Source organism: Erythrolamprus reginae, chromosome 4, assembly GCF_031021105.1.
Source record: "Erythrolamprus reginae isolate rEryReg1 chromosome 4, rEryReg1.hap1, whole genome shotgun sequence".
Classification (NCBI taxonomy): domain Eukaryota; kingdom Metazoa; phylum Chordata; class Lepidosauria; order Squamata; family Dipsadidae; genus Erythrolamprus; species Erythrolamprus reginae.
The window spans coordinates 28,767,288-28,786,663 of record NC_091953.1 but is presented as its reverse complement, the minus strand read 5'-3'; the positions used below and the strand labels follow the sequence as shown (position 1 = coordinate 28,786,663).

General features: G+C 37.2%; 1 protein-coding gene across 3 annotated transcripts in view; it reads right to left on the bottom strand.

Annotated features, from left to right (window-relative positions):
* The window catches only part of NBEA (neurobeachin), a 428,967-nt gene that overhangs the window by 336,066 nt on the left and 73,525 nt on the right, over positions 1-19,376 (bottom strand). For all 3 annotated transcript variants that reach the window (XM_070749903.1, XM_070749906.1, XM_070749905.1), the window contains exons 20-23: positions 18,427-18,550; positions 17,439-17,631; positions 15,768-16,784; positions 5,476-5,693 (exon numbers count right to left, since the gene is read on the bottom strand). In XM_070749903.1, coding sequence (XP_070606004.1) covers positions 5,476-5,693; positions 15,768-16,784; positions 17,439-17,631; positions 18,427-18,550 — 1,552 coding nt within the window. The remainder of the gene's footprint in view (positions 1-5,475; positions 5,694-15,767; positions 16,785-17,438; positions 17,632-18,426; positions 18,551-19,376) is intronic.

Here is a 19,376-nt window from a genome sequence, read left to right as displayed (position 1 = left end):
GTACTCATGTACAGCATTTATCTCTTTTTTGATATCAAGTTACTAATATATATTCATCTAACAAGTCTAACAAGTTGACCAAAAACCATTTTAGAAGGTTGGAGACAAAATTCCTAAAGATCCTGCGCAATAAAGAGCAATATGGCAATGTTGCTGTAAAGGAATCCATGAAAGAGATTCTAAGAGGAATCAGAAAGAAAAACAGGCTTGCAAAATTCAAAGCTGCCAGCTTTTTAAGGTATATAAGAAAGAGATACATCAGGAAATACTAGAATTCAATTCCATTGTTCTTATAGTAACAAACTCTTAAAAGCCTGCAGTTATTATCTGCCCCCACTTACACCTTGCAGAATAAACATAGGTTTATTATGATTCTTTCACACTCCTCCTTTCCCAGGTTGAAAAGAGGGAAATGACTGAAGAAAACCTGCCAGTTTTGCAAGAACAACCTTGGCCCACTGACAGATATGTGGAAGAGGACTAAGGCAAAAGATTTCTCCTTCCTTTGATGAAAGTTGGGAGAACAGTTCCCAAGGCAGGTCCGAGTTTGTTTGCACATCAAAAGCTAGCTATTTCAATCTTTTAAAAACTACATGCTCTTGAACAGATAATGTATATTACTTTTTAGAAGTTAAAATCATGGTCTTGTGTACTCAATTCTACAGAATTAGCAAAGGACAGAAAACACTGGACACTGTTCACATTTCTAGATGTATGTTTTTTTAGGCTTCATCTGTATCCTGATTGTAGAGGTTCAGTAACTCAAACAGTCCTACTGGGCAGATCAAATCCACATTTTTCTAACTTAGCAAAAGACATTTCTGATACCTGTGCAAAACGGAGCTTCTGCAAAAAAAAAAAATCAGTATATCATCTTAAGTATATCAGTATATAACTGCCCAAACCATCAAAAAATAGTCACAAACCTGGAGAAGATTGATGGACAATTAATCAGTCCAAATGGGCATTACTATGTATTTAAATTTACTATACATATAAAAATCTGTTAAATATTCATGACCCTTTTACATTCTGATCAAATTATAGCACCTGTCAAATTGAATTTGGCAAATGTGCATGCCTTCCTAAGGTAATTTACCAGTTCTGAAGAGGCATTGGGTAATTGATCTCTAATGGTCATAGGTTCAGAACAGTGATAAAAGGAATGGATGGGATACATGTAACTACTGTCCTTCCTCAAAAATAAGACTCTGTCTTATATTTTTTCGAACCCTGAAATAAGCGCTTGGCCTTATTGCCATGTACTTCAAATGCTGGGCAGGGGATGTCTTATTTTGGGGGAAGCAGGATAGCACTACTGAGACTTTTGATATGGAAAAATATTGTGTCTTGCTCCCCATGGACATTACATCCAATTTATGCCCAATACTAGACATGATTAGGTCCCACAGAGTTGGCCTTCTCTGGGTCCCGTTGACTAAACAATGTCATCTGGTGGGTCTCAGGGGAAGAGCCTTCTCTGTGGCAGCCCCGACTCTCTGGAACCAGCTCCCCCCGGAGATTAGAACTGCCCCCACCCTCCTTGACTTCCGTAAACTCCTTAAAACTCACCTCTGCCATCAGGCATGGGGGAATTGAGGCATTCCCCCCTCCCCCGGGCCTAAACAATTTATGTATGGTATGTCTGTGTGAATGGCCGGTTTAATAATGGGGTTTTAAATTTTTTTAAAAAATTATTAGATTTGTTGCTAATTGTTCTATTGTATGTTGTGAGCCGCCCCGAGTCTACGGAGAGGGGCAGCATACAAATCTAATAAATAAATAAATGAATAGAACCTGTGATGCAGAATGACAAAAATCCCATATATTAATTTATTTTCAGCTGTAGAGGAATAGTACATTGCCGCCCTGAGTCCTTCGGGATTGGGCGACATAGAAGTTGAATAAATAAATAAATTGCAAAACAGGAGCAGCTCAAATAAATTGCCTTGCAATTGTTTCCACAACTTGACTTTTTGTAGTAACTGTGTGAGCAAATCATATTACTTTTGTTGTTATACTAAAGTCTAAAGGAATGGACAATTATATTTATACACCAGAGAATAAAGAATAATAATAAAGACCACTTCCTTTTTGACAGTTCTCAATTAACTATCTGAGAGCTTCTGTGTCCAGCTTATGGGAGTGGAGTCTGAGAAACTTCCTGGCGATGAAGTTCTGGAGAGATTTAGACACTAGCTTGTTATGTGGCCTGCAGTTCCATGCTGCAAAAATATGTAGCCAGCTCAGATTATCTGTACTTTAATCATGTACATCTAACTTAGCTTCTACAGTAGTAAAACAAATTGAAATGACACATTCCCTTTATCTCTGCTGAGAACAGGGACCTCTTCACAGCATTTCTCCAGAACTGGAGACCAAGGAGACCATAAGAAAAGGTGACTGAATTAAAGAAAAGTTGTGAATTCTCCCCAGATAAATAAGAAAGCCACAGAGGAAATTGGAGTGAAGAGAGGATGTAAAATTATTTCCTCTATGTCTCAATTCCTTCAGTCACCCCTCAATTAACACATTATTTTTTTATTTGAACATTTATATAGCCACACATCTTATGACCAACACTGTTGGAATAATTCTTCCAAATTTTCTGGCATGTATCTGTTCATCAGCAAGTTTCCTGCTCAATCCAAACAACTTAATTCCTATCCACAACTCTGGCATATAGCTGAAAATAAACTACCAGTTACATATTCACAAACTCAGTGATGTTTAGGTTCACCTTGCGACTCTTCCAATTTGCTACTGAAATCTTGGATGAGTTATCATAAGCAGCTCTAAAACTTGACATGAGGATTACAATTATCCAGTAATAGATCATTATCCTCAATGTGGGACACAATCTACTGTAACCCCATTTTTCAGTAGATTTAGAATAAAGGCAATCTTAGTGGTCTCTGTGATGAATTCCCCTGGCCAATTTGTCCATAAATATTAACACTGAATTGTGAAAGTCAGATAATGATCCTGAGCAACTCTCCATTTCCCATTTGTTCTCCAGTAATTTCCATGAAAATGAAGCCATAGGTTACAGGACAGCTTCTGGTTGAAGCAAGTGTCGTGTGTCCCCCGTCCCCCTAATTGCTATGTTAGTTGCAGCATGGCACTGTGTGTTGCACGGTGCACGTCCATGATATGATTGCACTTACTGTTGGTTGGAACAATGTCTTGACAACTCATTCTATACAAAGTGAGATGCCCAAGGATCTGTTGCCAACTTCAAGTTCTAAAAGGTTCATAGAGGTCTGATGCCTCTATGTTGAGAAATTTATGAGCTTACAAGTTTGATATCAATCGTTTCAGGTAAGCCAAAACAAGAAAAGGGTTTCCAGGAATTCAACTTTATGGCTGTGGTTTATAATAATCGATTTTTGAAAACCAATTTTCTCTCTCCCATATTACATTAAACAAAAGTAAGATGGGGTATTTTGATTTGAGTTTCATTCTCAAAAATGCTTCAATCTCTTGACTGTTTAGGTTTGTTCCTTTCTCCTGTCCTTAAAGCTCTTTCATTCCTTTATCAAAGTAATCTCGAAATGCATTTTCAGCAATGCATAGATTAAAAACAAACATTCAAACTACAATTAAAAACAGAGATGCTCTGCATGGAAACAGTAAACACTGTAACAACAAACCAACACACATTGACCGAAAAGCCTGGGTGGGGGGGACTCCTTAAAGACTTTATAGATGACAACCAATACCTTGAATTGCACGCAGAAGCCCACTATTAACCAGTACAGTTGACATACTATAGAATTTATTTATTTATTTATTTTGTCCAATAAACAATGAGGGTTTTAGTGGGTACATATCTATATACACATAGTAAAATACATGATGAAGGTTATAGAGGAGATACTCAGAGCAAAATATATTTAAGAGATAATAGAAAAGAAGATATAGTAATAGAACATATCAATGAAAGAATAGAAGAGATATAGGAATAGAAGAAAGGTATAGGAGATATAGGAGAGCAATAGGATAGGGGACGGAAGGCACTCTAGTGCACTTGTACTCACCCCTTACTGACCTCTTAGGAATCTGGATAGGTCAACCGTAGATAATCTAAGGGTAAAGTGTTGGGGGTTTGGGGATGACACTATGGAGTTCCACGCTTCGACAACTGGGTTACTGAAGTCATATTTTTTACAGTCAAGTTTGGAGCGGTTAATATTAAGTTTAAATGTTCTGTGCTCTTGTGTTGTTGTGGTTGAAGCTGAAGTAGTCGCCGACAGGCAGGACGTTGCAGGATATGATCTTGTGGGCAATACTTAGAATACCCCTAACTGCCCCTGGAACCACCACAAAATACTCTCTCTGCCCTTGCTGGCTGCTCAGGATATTGTGGTCAATTGTAGTGAATGGTACATTCCTCTTATTCAGCCTCCAATAGAACTTATCTGCTGTTGTTTTCATCTCATGATAGGGCCAGAATCTAGATCAGGGCTGTCAACCTCATGGTCTGGGGCCTGGATGTATCAAGCACTGGCCACAGCCATGCCAGGTTTAGCAAAAGAGAGTGAGTCACAATATGCCTTGTGATGACGTTGTGATGACATTGTGATGATGCAAGTTTGACACCCCAATTTAGATAATAAATTTCTTTGAAATCCTTATTTCCCACAACACTCCCTCCAGAAAAAAGGTTGAAGGATGGCATAAATCTCATGCACCAGAATGAAGAACCCGATTTTAGAGAAAATGCACAGCACTGATTCTATCAAGGCAGTTAGCCTACCTATCCATTTTGTCAAGTTCCACAATATTTTTTTTAAAAAAATCATAGTTCACTAGGTAAAATTTTGCCTCCTTTTTCTCATATAGACCTCAGAAGTAGACTTAGAATGCTAAAAAGAAACCTGTAAAGATATTAAAGAAACATGTACGGTGATACCTTGTCTTACAAACTTAATTGGTTCCAGGACGAGGTTCTTAAGGTGAAAAGTTTGTAAGACGAAACAATGTTTCCCATAGGAATCAATGGAAAAGCGATTAATGATGCAAGCCCAAAATTCACCCCTTTTGCCAGCCAAAGCACCCGTTTTTGCGCTGCTGGGATTCCCCTGAGGCTCCCCTCCATGGGACACCCCACCTCCAGAGTTCCGTTGCCAGCAAAGTGCTCATTTTTGCGATGCTGGGATTCCCCTCCTGGGATTCCCCTGCAGCATCACAAAAACATGGAAGTCCGGAGGTGGTGTTTCCCATGGAGAGAAGCCTCAGGGGAATCCCAGCAACGCAAAAACGGGTGCTTCGCTGACAACAGAAGTCTGGAGGCAGGGCATCCCAGCGGCGGTGGTGGGTTTGTAAGGTGAAAATAGTTTGTAAGAAGAGGCAAAAAAATCTTAAACCCCAGGTTTGTATCTCGAAAAGTTTGTATGACGAGGCGTTTGTAAGACGAGGTATCACTGTATGTGTTTTATTACACTCATTATGAGAAAATGAACGGTGTCTTACCTTCTCCAAACATGCACATCAGTTTCTAAAGCAAATAGTAGATCAGTCAGTAATCGCTGGTGCATGGGGGACCATTTAAATTCTGGAATGCGGAACATTGTTGTTCGTGGACCTGGGCTGAATTGTCGCCTCTGTTCTTCTGTCATTGGCATTCCTCGAAATCCCAAGTCAACACGCAAGTCTCTATCTTGTTGTGTAATAGAACGGCCTTGCACAGCCTACATAAGCAGTAAATATTTGTTTTCATTTAAAATATGCAATGCAAAATCTGGCACAAAGTGCAAATCAAGCGTTATGGGGCAGAGATATTTAATTAAGTACATACAGCAAAATTAGAAAGTCTTATTAAGGAAACTTTGTCCTAATTCCACATGTCATGTTAGGTAAAATTGTTTAAATTTGCATGTTTTAATACCATTCTATTTGAAACAAAGTGCAAGAGAGTTATGAATTACATAACAGTATAACTGAAAATATCTATTTTGTTTCACCAGTTTGCAAAAAAAGCTTTAAAGTAAAATGATAACAAACGATAACGAACAATGTATGTTTTATTTGTCACAGAAATAATTCAAATGAAATATAAAATGTAAAATAAAAACATAATTTACTAGCTTATTTGCATGGTTCTCAGATAGACATAATTAACTCAATTAATTGAAGGATTTTGCCAGCTACATCAGGTCATTTTTTATTTATTTCAGAGCTATGTATGTCCCTAAGACTTCAGTTGGGCCCAATACTACTAATAAGCAGTACAGTAATGGAAAGATAGCATTGCCCTGCAATAATTATTTTCCTGCTAGTAATCTGCCTGGGATAGGCAGAAGATGGTGTTACAGATATTATCCAGGATATAAGCTGTTCCAAGTTAAGCTGTCTTTTCCAATTGACTGATGGTGAATTTGTCAATGTTGGTGGTGTTCATTCCAAGAAAATAGTTTTTCAATACATCTACAGTGATCTCTCGATTAGCGCGGGGGTTACATTCCAAGACCTCCCGCGCTAATCGATTTCCGTGTTATAGTGGTGCGGAAGTAAAAAACACCATCTACGCATGCGCGCCATTTTTTTCATGGCCGCACATGCGCAGATGGTGGAGTTTGCGTGTGGGCGGCGGGGAAGACCAAGGGAAGATTCCTTCAGCCGCCCAACAGCTGATCTGCTCCGCAGCGCGGAAGCAGCGAGGAGCCGAAGATGGGGTAAAGGCAAAGGGGAAACCCCATCTTCGGCTCCTCGCTGCTGCCGCGCTGCGGAGCAGATCAGGTGTTGGGCGGCTGAAGGAACCTTCCCTTGGTCTTCCCTCCGCCCAGGCAAAGGGGAAACCCCAAGATCGCTTGCCGCTTGCCGCTTGCCGTATTGCAGCTTGGAGCCTTGCTTCGCCTCCTTCGCTGCAATACGGCAAGCGGCAAGCGATCTTGGGGTTTCCCCTTTGCCTGGGCGGCGCTGGGGCCATGCGGAGCCGCTCATCTAGGGGGGCGTGGACCGGCAAGGTGCCCTCCGCTCTCTCTCTTTCTCCCCGTTACCGGTGTGGTATAAGAGAGAGAAAGAAAGAGAAAGGAGGGCGACTTGCCAGTCCACGCCCCCCTGGATGAGCGGCCCCGCATGGCCCCAGCGCCGGACTCCGCCGTTGCCTCCGCCCTTGTTCGGCTCTGCAGCTGAGAGGCCACGTCCACCCCCTCCTCGGTGTCCCCGGCACCCAGCGTCCCCACGCCGCCTCCACCTCCCGGTAATGCGCCCGACCTCTGCCTCTCTCTTTCTCTGCCTCTCTCTTTCTCTCTCATATACCACGCCGGCAACAGGGAGAGAAAGAGAGAGAGAACTTATTTTTTAATTAATATTTTTTGAAAAACCGCATTGCAGCGTTTCGCGCTAATCGAGACCGTGCTAATCGAGGGATCACTGTACAACATTAACAATCTAGATCAGTGTTTTTCTTTGGGTGCCGAAAGCACACTCGTGCATGCAATAGTGTGCTCACACCCATAATGCAATGTGTTAGTATGTCTCGGAGCTGCTAGGCTGTGAGTCCTTCGACATACGCGGAGCAGAGTTTTTGGTAAGAGTGTGGATGTGTGATACAGCCAGTAACGACACAGACTTAGTATGCTAAACAAATATTATTTACATATATACATATTTACAAGCACAAAGCAGAAATAAACAATGAACTGCACATACCAGCACGAAGCAGAATATACTTCCCACACAAGAAAAGGCAAAGAATGAATGAGCTATCCAGCATCATCATCAGGAGAGAGTGCTGGCACCCTCTTATGGCGAACCAGCCAAAATCCTTAAAGGTATATTGAATCAAACTACAATTGGTAGTTTCCATACATGGCAACCCCAAATACTGGTGAGTACCATGTACTAACACAATGCCCTCTGCATGCCCTGCTTCCCTGTGCATGCTACCCCCCCCCCACACACACACACATGCATGCACGACCCCCCGCACCCCATTTTGGGCCTAGTAGGCTTTCCTGAAGATTCCAGAGACTGGAAATGGCCCATTTCTGGACTTCTGGGAGGCTCATTTTTCACCCTCCCAGAGCCTCTGTGTGAACCCTGTACTTACCTGGCATCTAAAATCGGCCACATAGACACTCCTGGGAGGGGAGAGGTAGCATGGGTGGAGTCTTGCATGCCTGTAGAGATGGCTCTGCATGCCATCTGTGGCACTTGTGCCATAGGTTCACCATCACAGGTCTACATTATACTTTAATAAATATTTTAAAAGCATGTTTTAATTCTGTTAATCACAAGGTTCTGTTCACAGTAAACCTCTTCATATTCCACCTTCAAACTCTTCTCGTAAGCAATTTTGTGTTTTATTCCACCTGACATTCATGGTTGCTTTACGACAACACAATCAAATATGGAAGACCATAACATGTCTACTATTGCTACAATAGTATCAATTGAATTAATAATTGATAATAATAATAATTAGATTTGTATGCCGCCCCTCTCCGAAGACTAAAATGAAGAATAAAAGTAAGGTCCCAACTTCACCAGAAAACATTAATCTTCATTCACAAATCATTATTATCATTTGAAAATATACTGCTAAAAATATAAATAAAGGGAACACTTAAACAACAGAATATAACTCCAAGTAAATCAAACTTCTGTGAAATCAAACTGTCCACTTAGGAAGCAACACTGATTGACAACCAATTTCATTTTGTTGTCAGCACATTCAACTTTGTGCAGAACAAAATATTCAATGAGAATATTTCACTCATTCAGATCTAGAATGTGTTATTTGAGTGTTTCCTTTATTTTTTTGAGCAGTGTAGTATGGACAAGCAGGATACACACACAGTACCAATTATTTAAGGAAAGTAACCGTATTTTTATTATAAAAAGAGTTTGTTATAATTACAAAAGAATAATGTATCAATTTCGTACTTACAATCAATTTGTCTATAGTGCACTATTTCTATAAGTAATTTTCATATATTTAACCCTTCTTTTATATTCCTGATTTCCTATTTAAGAGATGGCAAACTAAGATGACATAATCAGTAGAATAGCTGATTCTCAGACTTTCAAGACTCTTCTGTTATTAATGACCAAAATACAGAATTAAACTACTATAGGCAGTGTTCCCTCTAATTTTTTGGGGGGGTGGGCGGAAAAGTATAGTGTCTGAGCGGCAGTCCCTTCGGGACTGGGTGGCACAGAAATATTAAATAAATAAACAAACAAACAAACAAACAAATAAAAAACCCACCCTGTTTTGCCTCAGAGAATTTCAAAATAAAATACTGTACTGTGTGTCTATAACAGTGAGCTCATAACTCTATCAATATCAAAATGCCACTTAAATAGTGGAGCTACTTTCAAACTAGATTTTGATTTTCTTTCTCTCTTCCTTACTCCCATTCTTTTTCTTTCTCTTTTCCTTCCTCTCTTTTTTCTCTGTTTCTCTCTCTTCCTCTCTCTCTCCTTCCCTCTCACTCTTTCCCTCTCGGCTTCTGGGCAGGTTTGGAAAACTCTGAGTTGATGATGATTTTTAAGTGAGCGATTGCTCACTGCTCAGCTTAGACGGAACTATGACTATAGGTAGTTTTTACTAGCCAAGTCACAAACAGGACCCAAACTCTGTCACTGTGGTCATTAAATGTCATACCATGTGACCACACTAATTTATGTCAGTTCTGGCTACAGTTGTTAAGCAAATTGCTGCAAGTCATTAAGCATGATGTCACATGACCACAATTTATGACTTCCTGCTGACTTGCCTGCTTAGCTTGGCTTGTTGGAAGCCACCTGTGAATGTCACATGCCAAAGACCATGGAGTGCTGCAACTGTCATAATTGTATTTGCATCACTTCTCAAGTGCCTGAATTGTAATCGTATCAGTGCAAGGATGCTGCAATAGTTACAACTTCAAAGAGTAGTCATAACTCTTGTTTTTAGCACCATTGTAAATTCAAACACCGAACAAGTGCTTGGTGAGTGAGAGACATGCCTGTATCTAGCCTCACAGTTGAAAAATTGCAGCAATGTAGCATTATTTTTATTATTAAGGCCATAGGTATAAAACTACATAGTTTTTATTCTCAATAATATATATTTATATATACTAAATCTCTTCACGAGATTATACAGTACATGATCAACTACAGGGCATGGACAAAAAAATGGAAACACCTTGAAAAATCATCACTATATATATAAATACAGCCACGAGAGCCATCGTGGGGCTTCCAAGATTCGCCCACGTTTCCACAACACTCCGTGGCTTGCATTGGCTGCCGATCAGTTTCCGGTCACAATTCAAAGTGTTGGTTATGACCTTTAAAGCCTTACATGGCATTGGACCAGAGTACCTCCGGAACCGCCTGCTACCGCACGAATCCCAGCGACTGATAAGGTCCCACAGAGTTGGCCTTCTCCGGGTCCCGTCAACTAAACAATGTCATTTGGTGGGCCCCAGGGGAAGAGCCTTCTCTGTGGCAGCCCTGGCCCTCTGGAATCAACTCCCCCCGGAGATTAGAATTGCCCCCACCCTCCCTGTCTTTCGTAAACTACTCAAGACTCACTTATACCGCCAGGCATGGGGGAGTTGAGACACCTTTCCCCCAAGCTCTTTTATACTTTGTTTTATGTTTGGTATGAATGTGGTTTGGTTTTTTAAATAATGATAGGGTTTTATATGTTTTTAATATTAGATTTGTTCTACTATAATATTGTTTTTATTATTGTTGTGAGCTACCCTGAGTCTTCAGAGAGGGGCGGCATACAAATCTAATAAATTATTATTATTATTATTATTATTATTATTATTATTATTATTAACTGTACTTTTACATCTCAAGGAAATTAAAATTATTTATAAATCTATTGAAGCAGGAAATGCTTCCAGTAATCATTTTCCACTGGGTGGCATAAGATATGTACCACTTTGCTCTTTTCTTATTGGCATTTTATAATGCTTTTTAAAACCAGGCTTTTGCTACCTCCTTTAGTAATTATTTTCCAATTTCCTTTTAAATACAAAACTATCAACTCTGGCAAGTAGCTCCAGAAAATTGTATCTCTGACTATTCATTTTACACAATGTGGTTTGACAAAAGATGAAGTTTATTAGGTAATCAATTGATATTCTGAATGCATATTCAAACTACTAAAATCACTCAAATAGCCTTGTAGATTCAGAAATGGTCTTTGCTATGGTGCATTAGAAATTTCTGAAACTCATTATAGTTTATTTATTTATCATTGTTTAGTGTAGTATTCTATTTTTGCTGCAGATGGTAAAATTTATTGCATTTTGTAAAAATGCCTCATGGAAATCAAAGGCATCCTTTATTCCCTTTCATTTTTAAACTAATATTGGATTTTTTTTCTTCTTCTCTGAAATCATGAACAAATAAAGTACAATAGAGTGAGCTGCCAAAACAGCTGCTAAATCTATTTTCTCCCTTCTCCAAAGTTTCAAGGCTGCAATCATCTTTGATTTAATAATAATAATAATAATAATTAATAATAATAATTTATTAGATTTGTATGCTGCCCCTCTCTGAGGACTAGGAGCGGCTCACAACAACAATACAACATGAAAAAACGTAAGACGGGCTACAAAAATGGTGGAAGGTCTTAAGCATAAAACGTATCAGGAAAGACTTAATGAACTCAATCTGTATAGTCTGGAGGACAGAAGGAAAAGGGGGACATGATCGAAACATTTAAATATGTTAAAGGGTTAAATATGGTTCAGGAGAGAAATGTTTTTAATAGGAAAGTGAACACAAGAACAAGGGGGCACAATCTGAGGTTAGTTGGGGGAAAGATTAGAAGTAACATGAGAAAATATTATTTTACTGAAAGAGTAATAGATCCTTGGAACAAACTTCCAGAAGACGTGGTTGGTAAATCCACAGTAACTGAATTTAAACATGCCTGGGATAAACATATATCCATCCTAAGATAAAATACAAGAAATAGTATAAGGGCAGACTAGAATGGACCATGAGATCTTTTTCTGCCATCAATCTATGTTTCTAGGTCAGTATACTTTTTCTGCTGAAGCATTAAATTACGGTACCTACACATCTTCAAATTTATGAATAGCAGATTCTTTTTGGTTAGATATTTGTTTACAATACATTATTTTTTAATAAATGGGAGTGAGAAACCTCAATAAACTGCATTATGCTGACAACTTTACTCTGTTAGCTGGAAAACTAAAATCATCTGCAGGTTCTAGTCATGAAAGTCAAAGAGCTAATGCGGGGTGGGGGGAGAAGAAAAAGTAAATGTAGATAAATTATTGATGATAAATACAGCAATCATACTTAGAATTGATAAGTAAAATACTGAAATGATGGATCGCTTTTGCTTTATAGGATTGGATGTCAGGATTTAGGATGCAATGATGGAAGTAGATCAGAACAAATTCAAAATTTCCACTTGAGGTACAAATATGGTAATTTGACCAGAGTCAAATGTGATCATATTTTGAACACATTATGGACCGAATTATAATGATTAACAGTGGCACTATTGGAAGATCTGAAGGACCAGATTAAAGACAGACTGTTTTGGAAAAAATGTACTTATGTAGTCGCTAAGAGTAGACAAACTTGATGACAGATAATCTATTCATTTAAAAAGTAAAATTAAATAACCAACTATCGCCTTACTGCTGGAAATGCAATCAAGAACCAGGTACTTACTTCCACCTATGGTGGCAATGTAAAAAATCACAAATTTACTGGAATATAATTGGACTCTGGATAGAGGATACTAAATTTGAAAATAGAAAAAACTCTGGAATGCTTCCTTTTGGGTATTCTCAGACAAAACCTTCCCAAAACTCAAATACACCTAATTATTCCTCTAACCACTGCAGCCAGACTAACATTCGCGCAGTGGTGGAAAAATGAAGATATACCCCCAAAAGATGCAATAGTAAAGAAAATTAAATACTGTGCAGAGATGACTAAGCTAACCATGGCAGTCAAAAATGAACCCGAGTCTTCATTTAATAATTGTTGGGATCCCTTCTACAGGTGGTTAAAAAAAAGAGAACAATCTGCTTAAACAATGGAATGATCTGTATATATTAGACCAGATACAAATCTGGTATAAAACCTTTCCCTTTCTTTTCTAATAGTTGCAAGAGATATTAGATATATAAATATGAAATTTTACTTCTAGTTTCAAAATCTCTATACTATGATTAATTCAACGCTTGCTTCTACCTATCTATATGATTAACCTTGATCTAAGGTAATGAGCTAATAAATCTAAAATTAGTTCATATTCTTAACACAGCTCCACTGTACATTCGCCTACCCTTCTCTCTTTTTCTTTTTACTTTCTCTTCTTTGCTTCTCCCCTTTTTCTTTTCCCTTCTTCTTCTCTCTACTTTCTCTCTATCCCTTTTTCTGTAAGTCTATATGTTTATTAAATGTTATATTTTTATATCCAGACATATTGTAATGTATTAGGACTCAATTGTCAATTGTTATGATTGTCTTTTATGTTTTGTATACTGTACTTGTAAATAAAAACTTCTATAAAAATCAAATAAATAAATAAATAAACAAACAAACAAACAAATAAATAAATAAATAACAGAAATCAATACAAAAAACTCCCAAATAAATCTGTATTGTGTGTGCAAAATTCTGGGACTTTAAGCTAATGGTTTTAACTACCAACTGACATTGGGTCTCTTTTTTTTATCTCCAGGACCCAATGTAGGCAATTCTGCTTGGACAACCATTAAAGATCTCTATTGGAAAACAGTGTTGACTCATCCGCTGCAAATTTCTACCTCATTATTTAGATTGTACTCTATCAATTACTTCTTCATACAAGTCCTCAAAGATGTGTTAGAAGACAATATGTTGTGATTTAAAAAAAAAACAATATTAGGATTGCTAAATTCCAGATTCAAATCCTCCCTCAGCCGCGAAATTTTCACTCAATTACTTTATGCCCACTCTACCTCATAGGGTTTTGTTCTGAAGAGAAGAGAGAAGATGAAATTCTATGGGTGCCCATAAATATCAATAAAAAGGGAGAGATAATGAATCAATAAACTGCATATGGAAACATTCCAGTCAAGTGGAACAGCATCACTAAATTCTCTGCAATCGAGGCAAAGTTAAGATCCCAAAGAAACCTAACATAAAAATGTTTTTCAGTTAAAACAGAAGACTGAACAAGGGAAACCTTTGTGAAAATGAAGTGCTGATGAGATATCACAGATGCTCATCTTATACAGCACATGTAATATCAATAAAATATTTTTAGTAATTACAACGTTGATAAGATTTGCTACTTAAAGAAGTATTGTAAATTTTGTTAAGATTTATCCACCTGTTCCTCTAAAATTTAAGCAATGACCTTGTTACATAGAAAAGAGGCATGAGCCACAATCATTTGAGAGTGAACATAAGCTAGCTCAGTGTTTCCCAACCTTGGCAACTTGAAGGTATCTGGACTTCAACTCCCAGAATTCCCCAGCCAGCAAATGCTGGCTGGGGAATTCTGGGAGTTGAAGTCCAAATATCTTCAAATTGCCAAGGTTGGGAAACACTGGCTAGCTGAACTTTTTTAAACTTACCCATAAAGCTATATAAGGGGATAAATAAACATAGGTATATATTTTATATATGAATCTTTTGCATTTTCTTTCTCATGCAATATGTTTTATAACAAATGATAATTGATATTCTGAAGCAGTTAAATATTTTATTAAATTTTGGTTTATAAGCTACTAAATTCTATGTCATTATCAGTTAAATTTGAAAACCAAGGTTCTCATTCAGTTCAGGAAAAACAGTTTTAATTGCTGTACTAAGAAGCTTTTACACAGAGAATTTTTCTTTTCATTTGAAATGAGGGTGTATGTCATGTTGGTTTATCTATTGCAATAATAGCAAAGAGATTGATGGAAAGCTTATCATAAAAAATAATTTGAAAAATGATGTACCATGCAACACATATGTTTAATAGAAACTAACAGACATGCAAAATTCCATATCTAGAAAAGACAAAATCTTAATTAGAGATCGTTTAGAGTATAAAACTGATAAGCTTTATCATCAGCTGTGGTCTCCCAGCCTTATCCAACTGTCTCTGAAAAGCAAGTTTAGAAGATCATAACTAATTTGAATATTGAAGCTCAGACAAATAAAGCTGTCCTCAATAAGGCTGGCACATAGAAATGGATAAAACACCTTCCAACTATTTTCCCAATTGGGGCAGTTACTCAATCATTATTTGAGCAGCTGGACAGAATAGATAAATATAGAAGGTTTAACCAAATCCTTATGATGGACATACTTTTATTAACAGAGCCCCAGAGATAGAGGATATAACACATATGTTACCTAAGTGTCAATTATATAAAGAGAGAGATCAGTGTCATGGACTACACATTAGATGAATGGCCTATTGTCAATTGTTAGATTATATTGTTTTAATGTATAGTATATGTCACTTCATGTGTGATCAGAAACCCAAAGTTATATAATATGGCCCTTTATTTGAATAAAACAATAGAATGTATGGATTTGATTGAGATAAATTATAGGAGTGCTATACAACTATGATGTGCATTTTCTTTTACTCATGTCTTTTGCTGTACCATATGGTGGTGGTGGTGGTATTATTATTATTATTATTATTATTATTATTATTATTATTATAGTTCATATTTTGGATTCTGGTCTGGCCTAGTGGTTAATCAATAAAGTATTATGATATATGTTTAATAATATAGTACCTTTTATACAATTACGTATTTAAAAAAACTTACTTGGGTTGTAGTTGTTGTCTGTATTTTTCTTATTTCCTTCCCTACTTCTTTTCCATCATCAGACCTTTCTGTATCTGATATGATACTCCCTCCATCTACATTTGATACAGTTTTGCCAGAAGACTCAGTTTCAAGAGTTGTAGCTGCCATTTCAGCATATTCTAATCCTTTAGAGGATGAAGCCAAATCTCTTTCCGATAGTGAATCAATTGCATCAACAGAAGTATGAATTTTAAATTCCTTGTCTTCTATTATGCTTGAGCCACATGCTATATCAGTGCTGCTAGACATATGAGAAAGAAGCCCAAGGTCATTATTCACACCAAGATGAATTTGAGTCTCTTGAATATTGGCAATGGTGATGTGATTGCTAGACAACTCAGGGAGCAACTTCTCTTCTTGGCTAGATATTTTATCAAAGAGAAATGATGTGCTGTTATGAGGAGGTTCATCTTTATCATCAGCAAGTGTAATTAAGGGACCGTTGTCCTTCTCTTCACTTTTTTTAATTATGCCAACACTCCCATGAACATTGTTCTGAAGTTTTTCAACTGCAGCACTATAGACATTGTCTAATAAAGATTCTACTTCCACAAGGGTACCATTTTCTCTGGTTACCAAAGTTTCTGGTGACAGATCCATATCATCCAACTTTACTTCTGTAGCTTCCACCTTTTCTGCTTTTATATCAACTAACAGATCATGAACCTCTACATGGACGCCACTCCCGGGTCTATCTGCATGTCCAAGCACATCATCACATACTTTTGTTGCTATTAGTAAATCTCTGGTATCTGTGCTGACCGGGTAGTCTGTTTCACTTTCTGGACTTTGGCTTTGCGAAAGATCTTCAATTTCACGAATGTCCATTGCACCTTTTGCTCCAGTTGTCTGAGATGAAAGGCCCGAGATAGTGCTCACATTCCCTTTTTTCCCCTTCTTGATATTCTCCTCTTCCTGTCTTTGGTATTCCTCATACATTTTTGCTAGGTATTCCTTGTGAGCTTCATAGGTAACCTTAATGCAAGCAAATTATAAAGTCAGAAAAAAATAGATATGCTAATTCAATGTCAGAAAAAAGCAATTCTAACCTTGATTGGTCCCATCAATTAAACAATGCCGCTTGGCGGGACCCAGGGGAAGAGCCTTCTCTGTGGCGGCCCCGGCCCTCTGGAACCAACTCCCCCCAGAGATTAAAATTGCCCCCACCCTCCTTGCCTTTCGTAAGCTACTTAAAACCCACCTCTGCCGCCAGGCATGGGGAAATTGAGATGCTCTTTCCCCCTGGGCCTTTACAATTTCATGTATGGTATGTCTGCATGTATGTTTGGTTTTTTATATTAATGGGTTTTTAATCTTTTTTAGTATTTATTGGATTATTATTGTACATTGTTTTATTATTGCTGTTAGCCGCCCCGAGTCTCCGGAGAGGGGCGGCATACAAATCCAATAAATAAATAAATTAATAAATAATGTAACTGAAAAAGTAATAATTCAGAAACAATTATAACATGTCATTTTGCATCGTGACCACAAGATGGTACTACAATTTATCTTTAAAAAAATAATTGTATTAGTTTTAATAATAATAAAAGACGCACACTACACAAGTCTACACATCACACTACAATTTATCTATGTCATAATATTAACCAAATATGGGATTCTTACCTTTGAATGGGCTATGGAAAGTGTATCAACCCAGACCCTCCATCCTCCCCATTCATATTTTATTGCATGATATAAAAGAATACGAAAGATGTTATACACCATCTCAGTAATTTTCTGTTCTTCAGAGTTTTTAGGATTAATATATCCCAAAGAAAACATCCAATCTTGCCATACTGAACACTGAAGTAAACACCTAAAATAAAATAGTTACAGTAAAATTCATGGCACTTGAACTTTTTAATTATACCTACAGATAAGAAAAACAGAGGCTTCCATTCTAAATGCTAATTTTAAAAAAAGTGATTTGCAAAAATAAACCTCATATATTTATTACCTTCAGAAATAGAAGAAAGCAATGTTAAAAATTATAAGTGTTAAGATTATAACCCCCAATAATAGGATCATGATTCAAAATACTGGATGAAAAGAGACTTAACAGCAGTTATGTATGCTATCTATTTTTGACTTTATTTTTCACATTAAGAAAATGATACATTAAGAAAAATTATTCAGGAGTACTTTTAAAAAGTTTGAAGAAGAACTATTTAGTAAAACTCTGTGCCCAAATAGGCAATATGGACATATATTTATAATATCCCTAGAAATGATATCTCTGAAATGGTAGATCAAGAATATATTTTTAGGAGTATTCAAAATCCAGATTATGCAAAGTTTAGGAAAGTAGCTATAGACACTGGCATCAAAGGCACTTCTGATATACATCGCATATGCTGGGCCCCAGCATGAATGAAACCCCAGGCTGCCTTGTGAAGGGGAACCCTGACTACTTTACTTTATGATGCAAAACAGAAACAAAAAGATGAACATTGTTTTCCTCCTAATGTGAATACAAATTTATTATTTATTAATGGAATTTATTATTTCTTAATGGAATTTGCATGCCACCCACTCCCAAGGGATTCTGGGAAGCTAATATGTAAGGATAATCACACAGTGCAATAACTGAATGAGACAATTGTTTACGTACCTTCTATTTTCACGGCTATTACTAAAAAGCTTGATCATATCTGATAAAAATAAACGCCGAACCTCCATGAGTTCTGTACTTGGGGCAGAATTCTTTAATAATGTTGCTACCACTTTCAGGATCACTTTAAAAGACAAATATATAATGTGCTTACACTTATTTTATTTATTGAAACAGTGCAAACATGGTGTTATCTATTATAATTATATTAACAATGATTCTTAATTTTTTTTTAAAAAAACAGACCTTTAAAAGAATAGAATAAAAAAAGCTGTAATTAAGTGTAATTATTTTATTTTATTTCCAATTTTCACTGGGCAACGAACAATATCACAATAATTAAAATCAGAAAAACACAGAAAGTTATAAATTATACATATAGACAACTGAAAAATATTATAATACATATACAAAAATTAACAGTGCAATCAAGTAACATGGCCCTTAATACATTCAGGACCTCAGGCTTGGGCACATAACCAGGTGAATTTTTAAAGGCTTATGAAAGGCTAATAGGGTCGGGCCATCCTGAGCTACAAAGATGCTCAACATTCATTGCCTGATGAGATCTACAGTATCCACAATCAGCTACACCAGGGGTAGGCAAAGTTGGCTCTTCTGTGACATGTGGACTTCAACTTCCAGAATTCCTGAGATAGCATGATTGGCTCAGGAATTCTGGGAGTTGAAGTCCACAAGTCATTGAACAGCCAACTTTGCCTACCCCTGAGCTAGACCAAACTGGATGGATAGAAACTATTAGGAGAAGATGGTGCCTTAGGTAACTTGGTTCAAAGCTATGTTGGGCTTTCAATATGACAACCAACATCTTGAATTGTAAACACAAAGCAAACAATACAGCTCTCGTAGTAGTGTCACATGTGCCATATAACTAGCATCATAAACTACCCATCAGCTGTTTTTTGCACCAACTGGTCTTTCTGAATGTT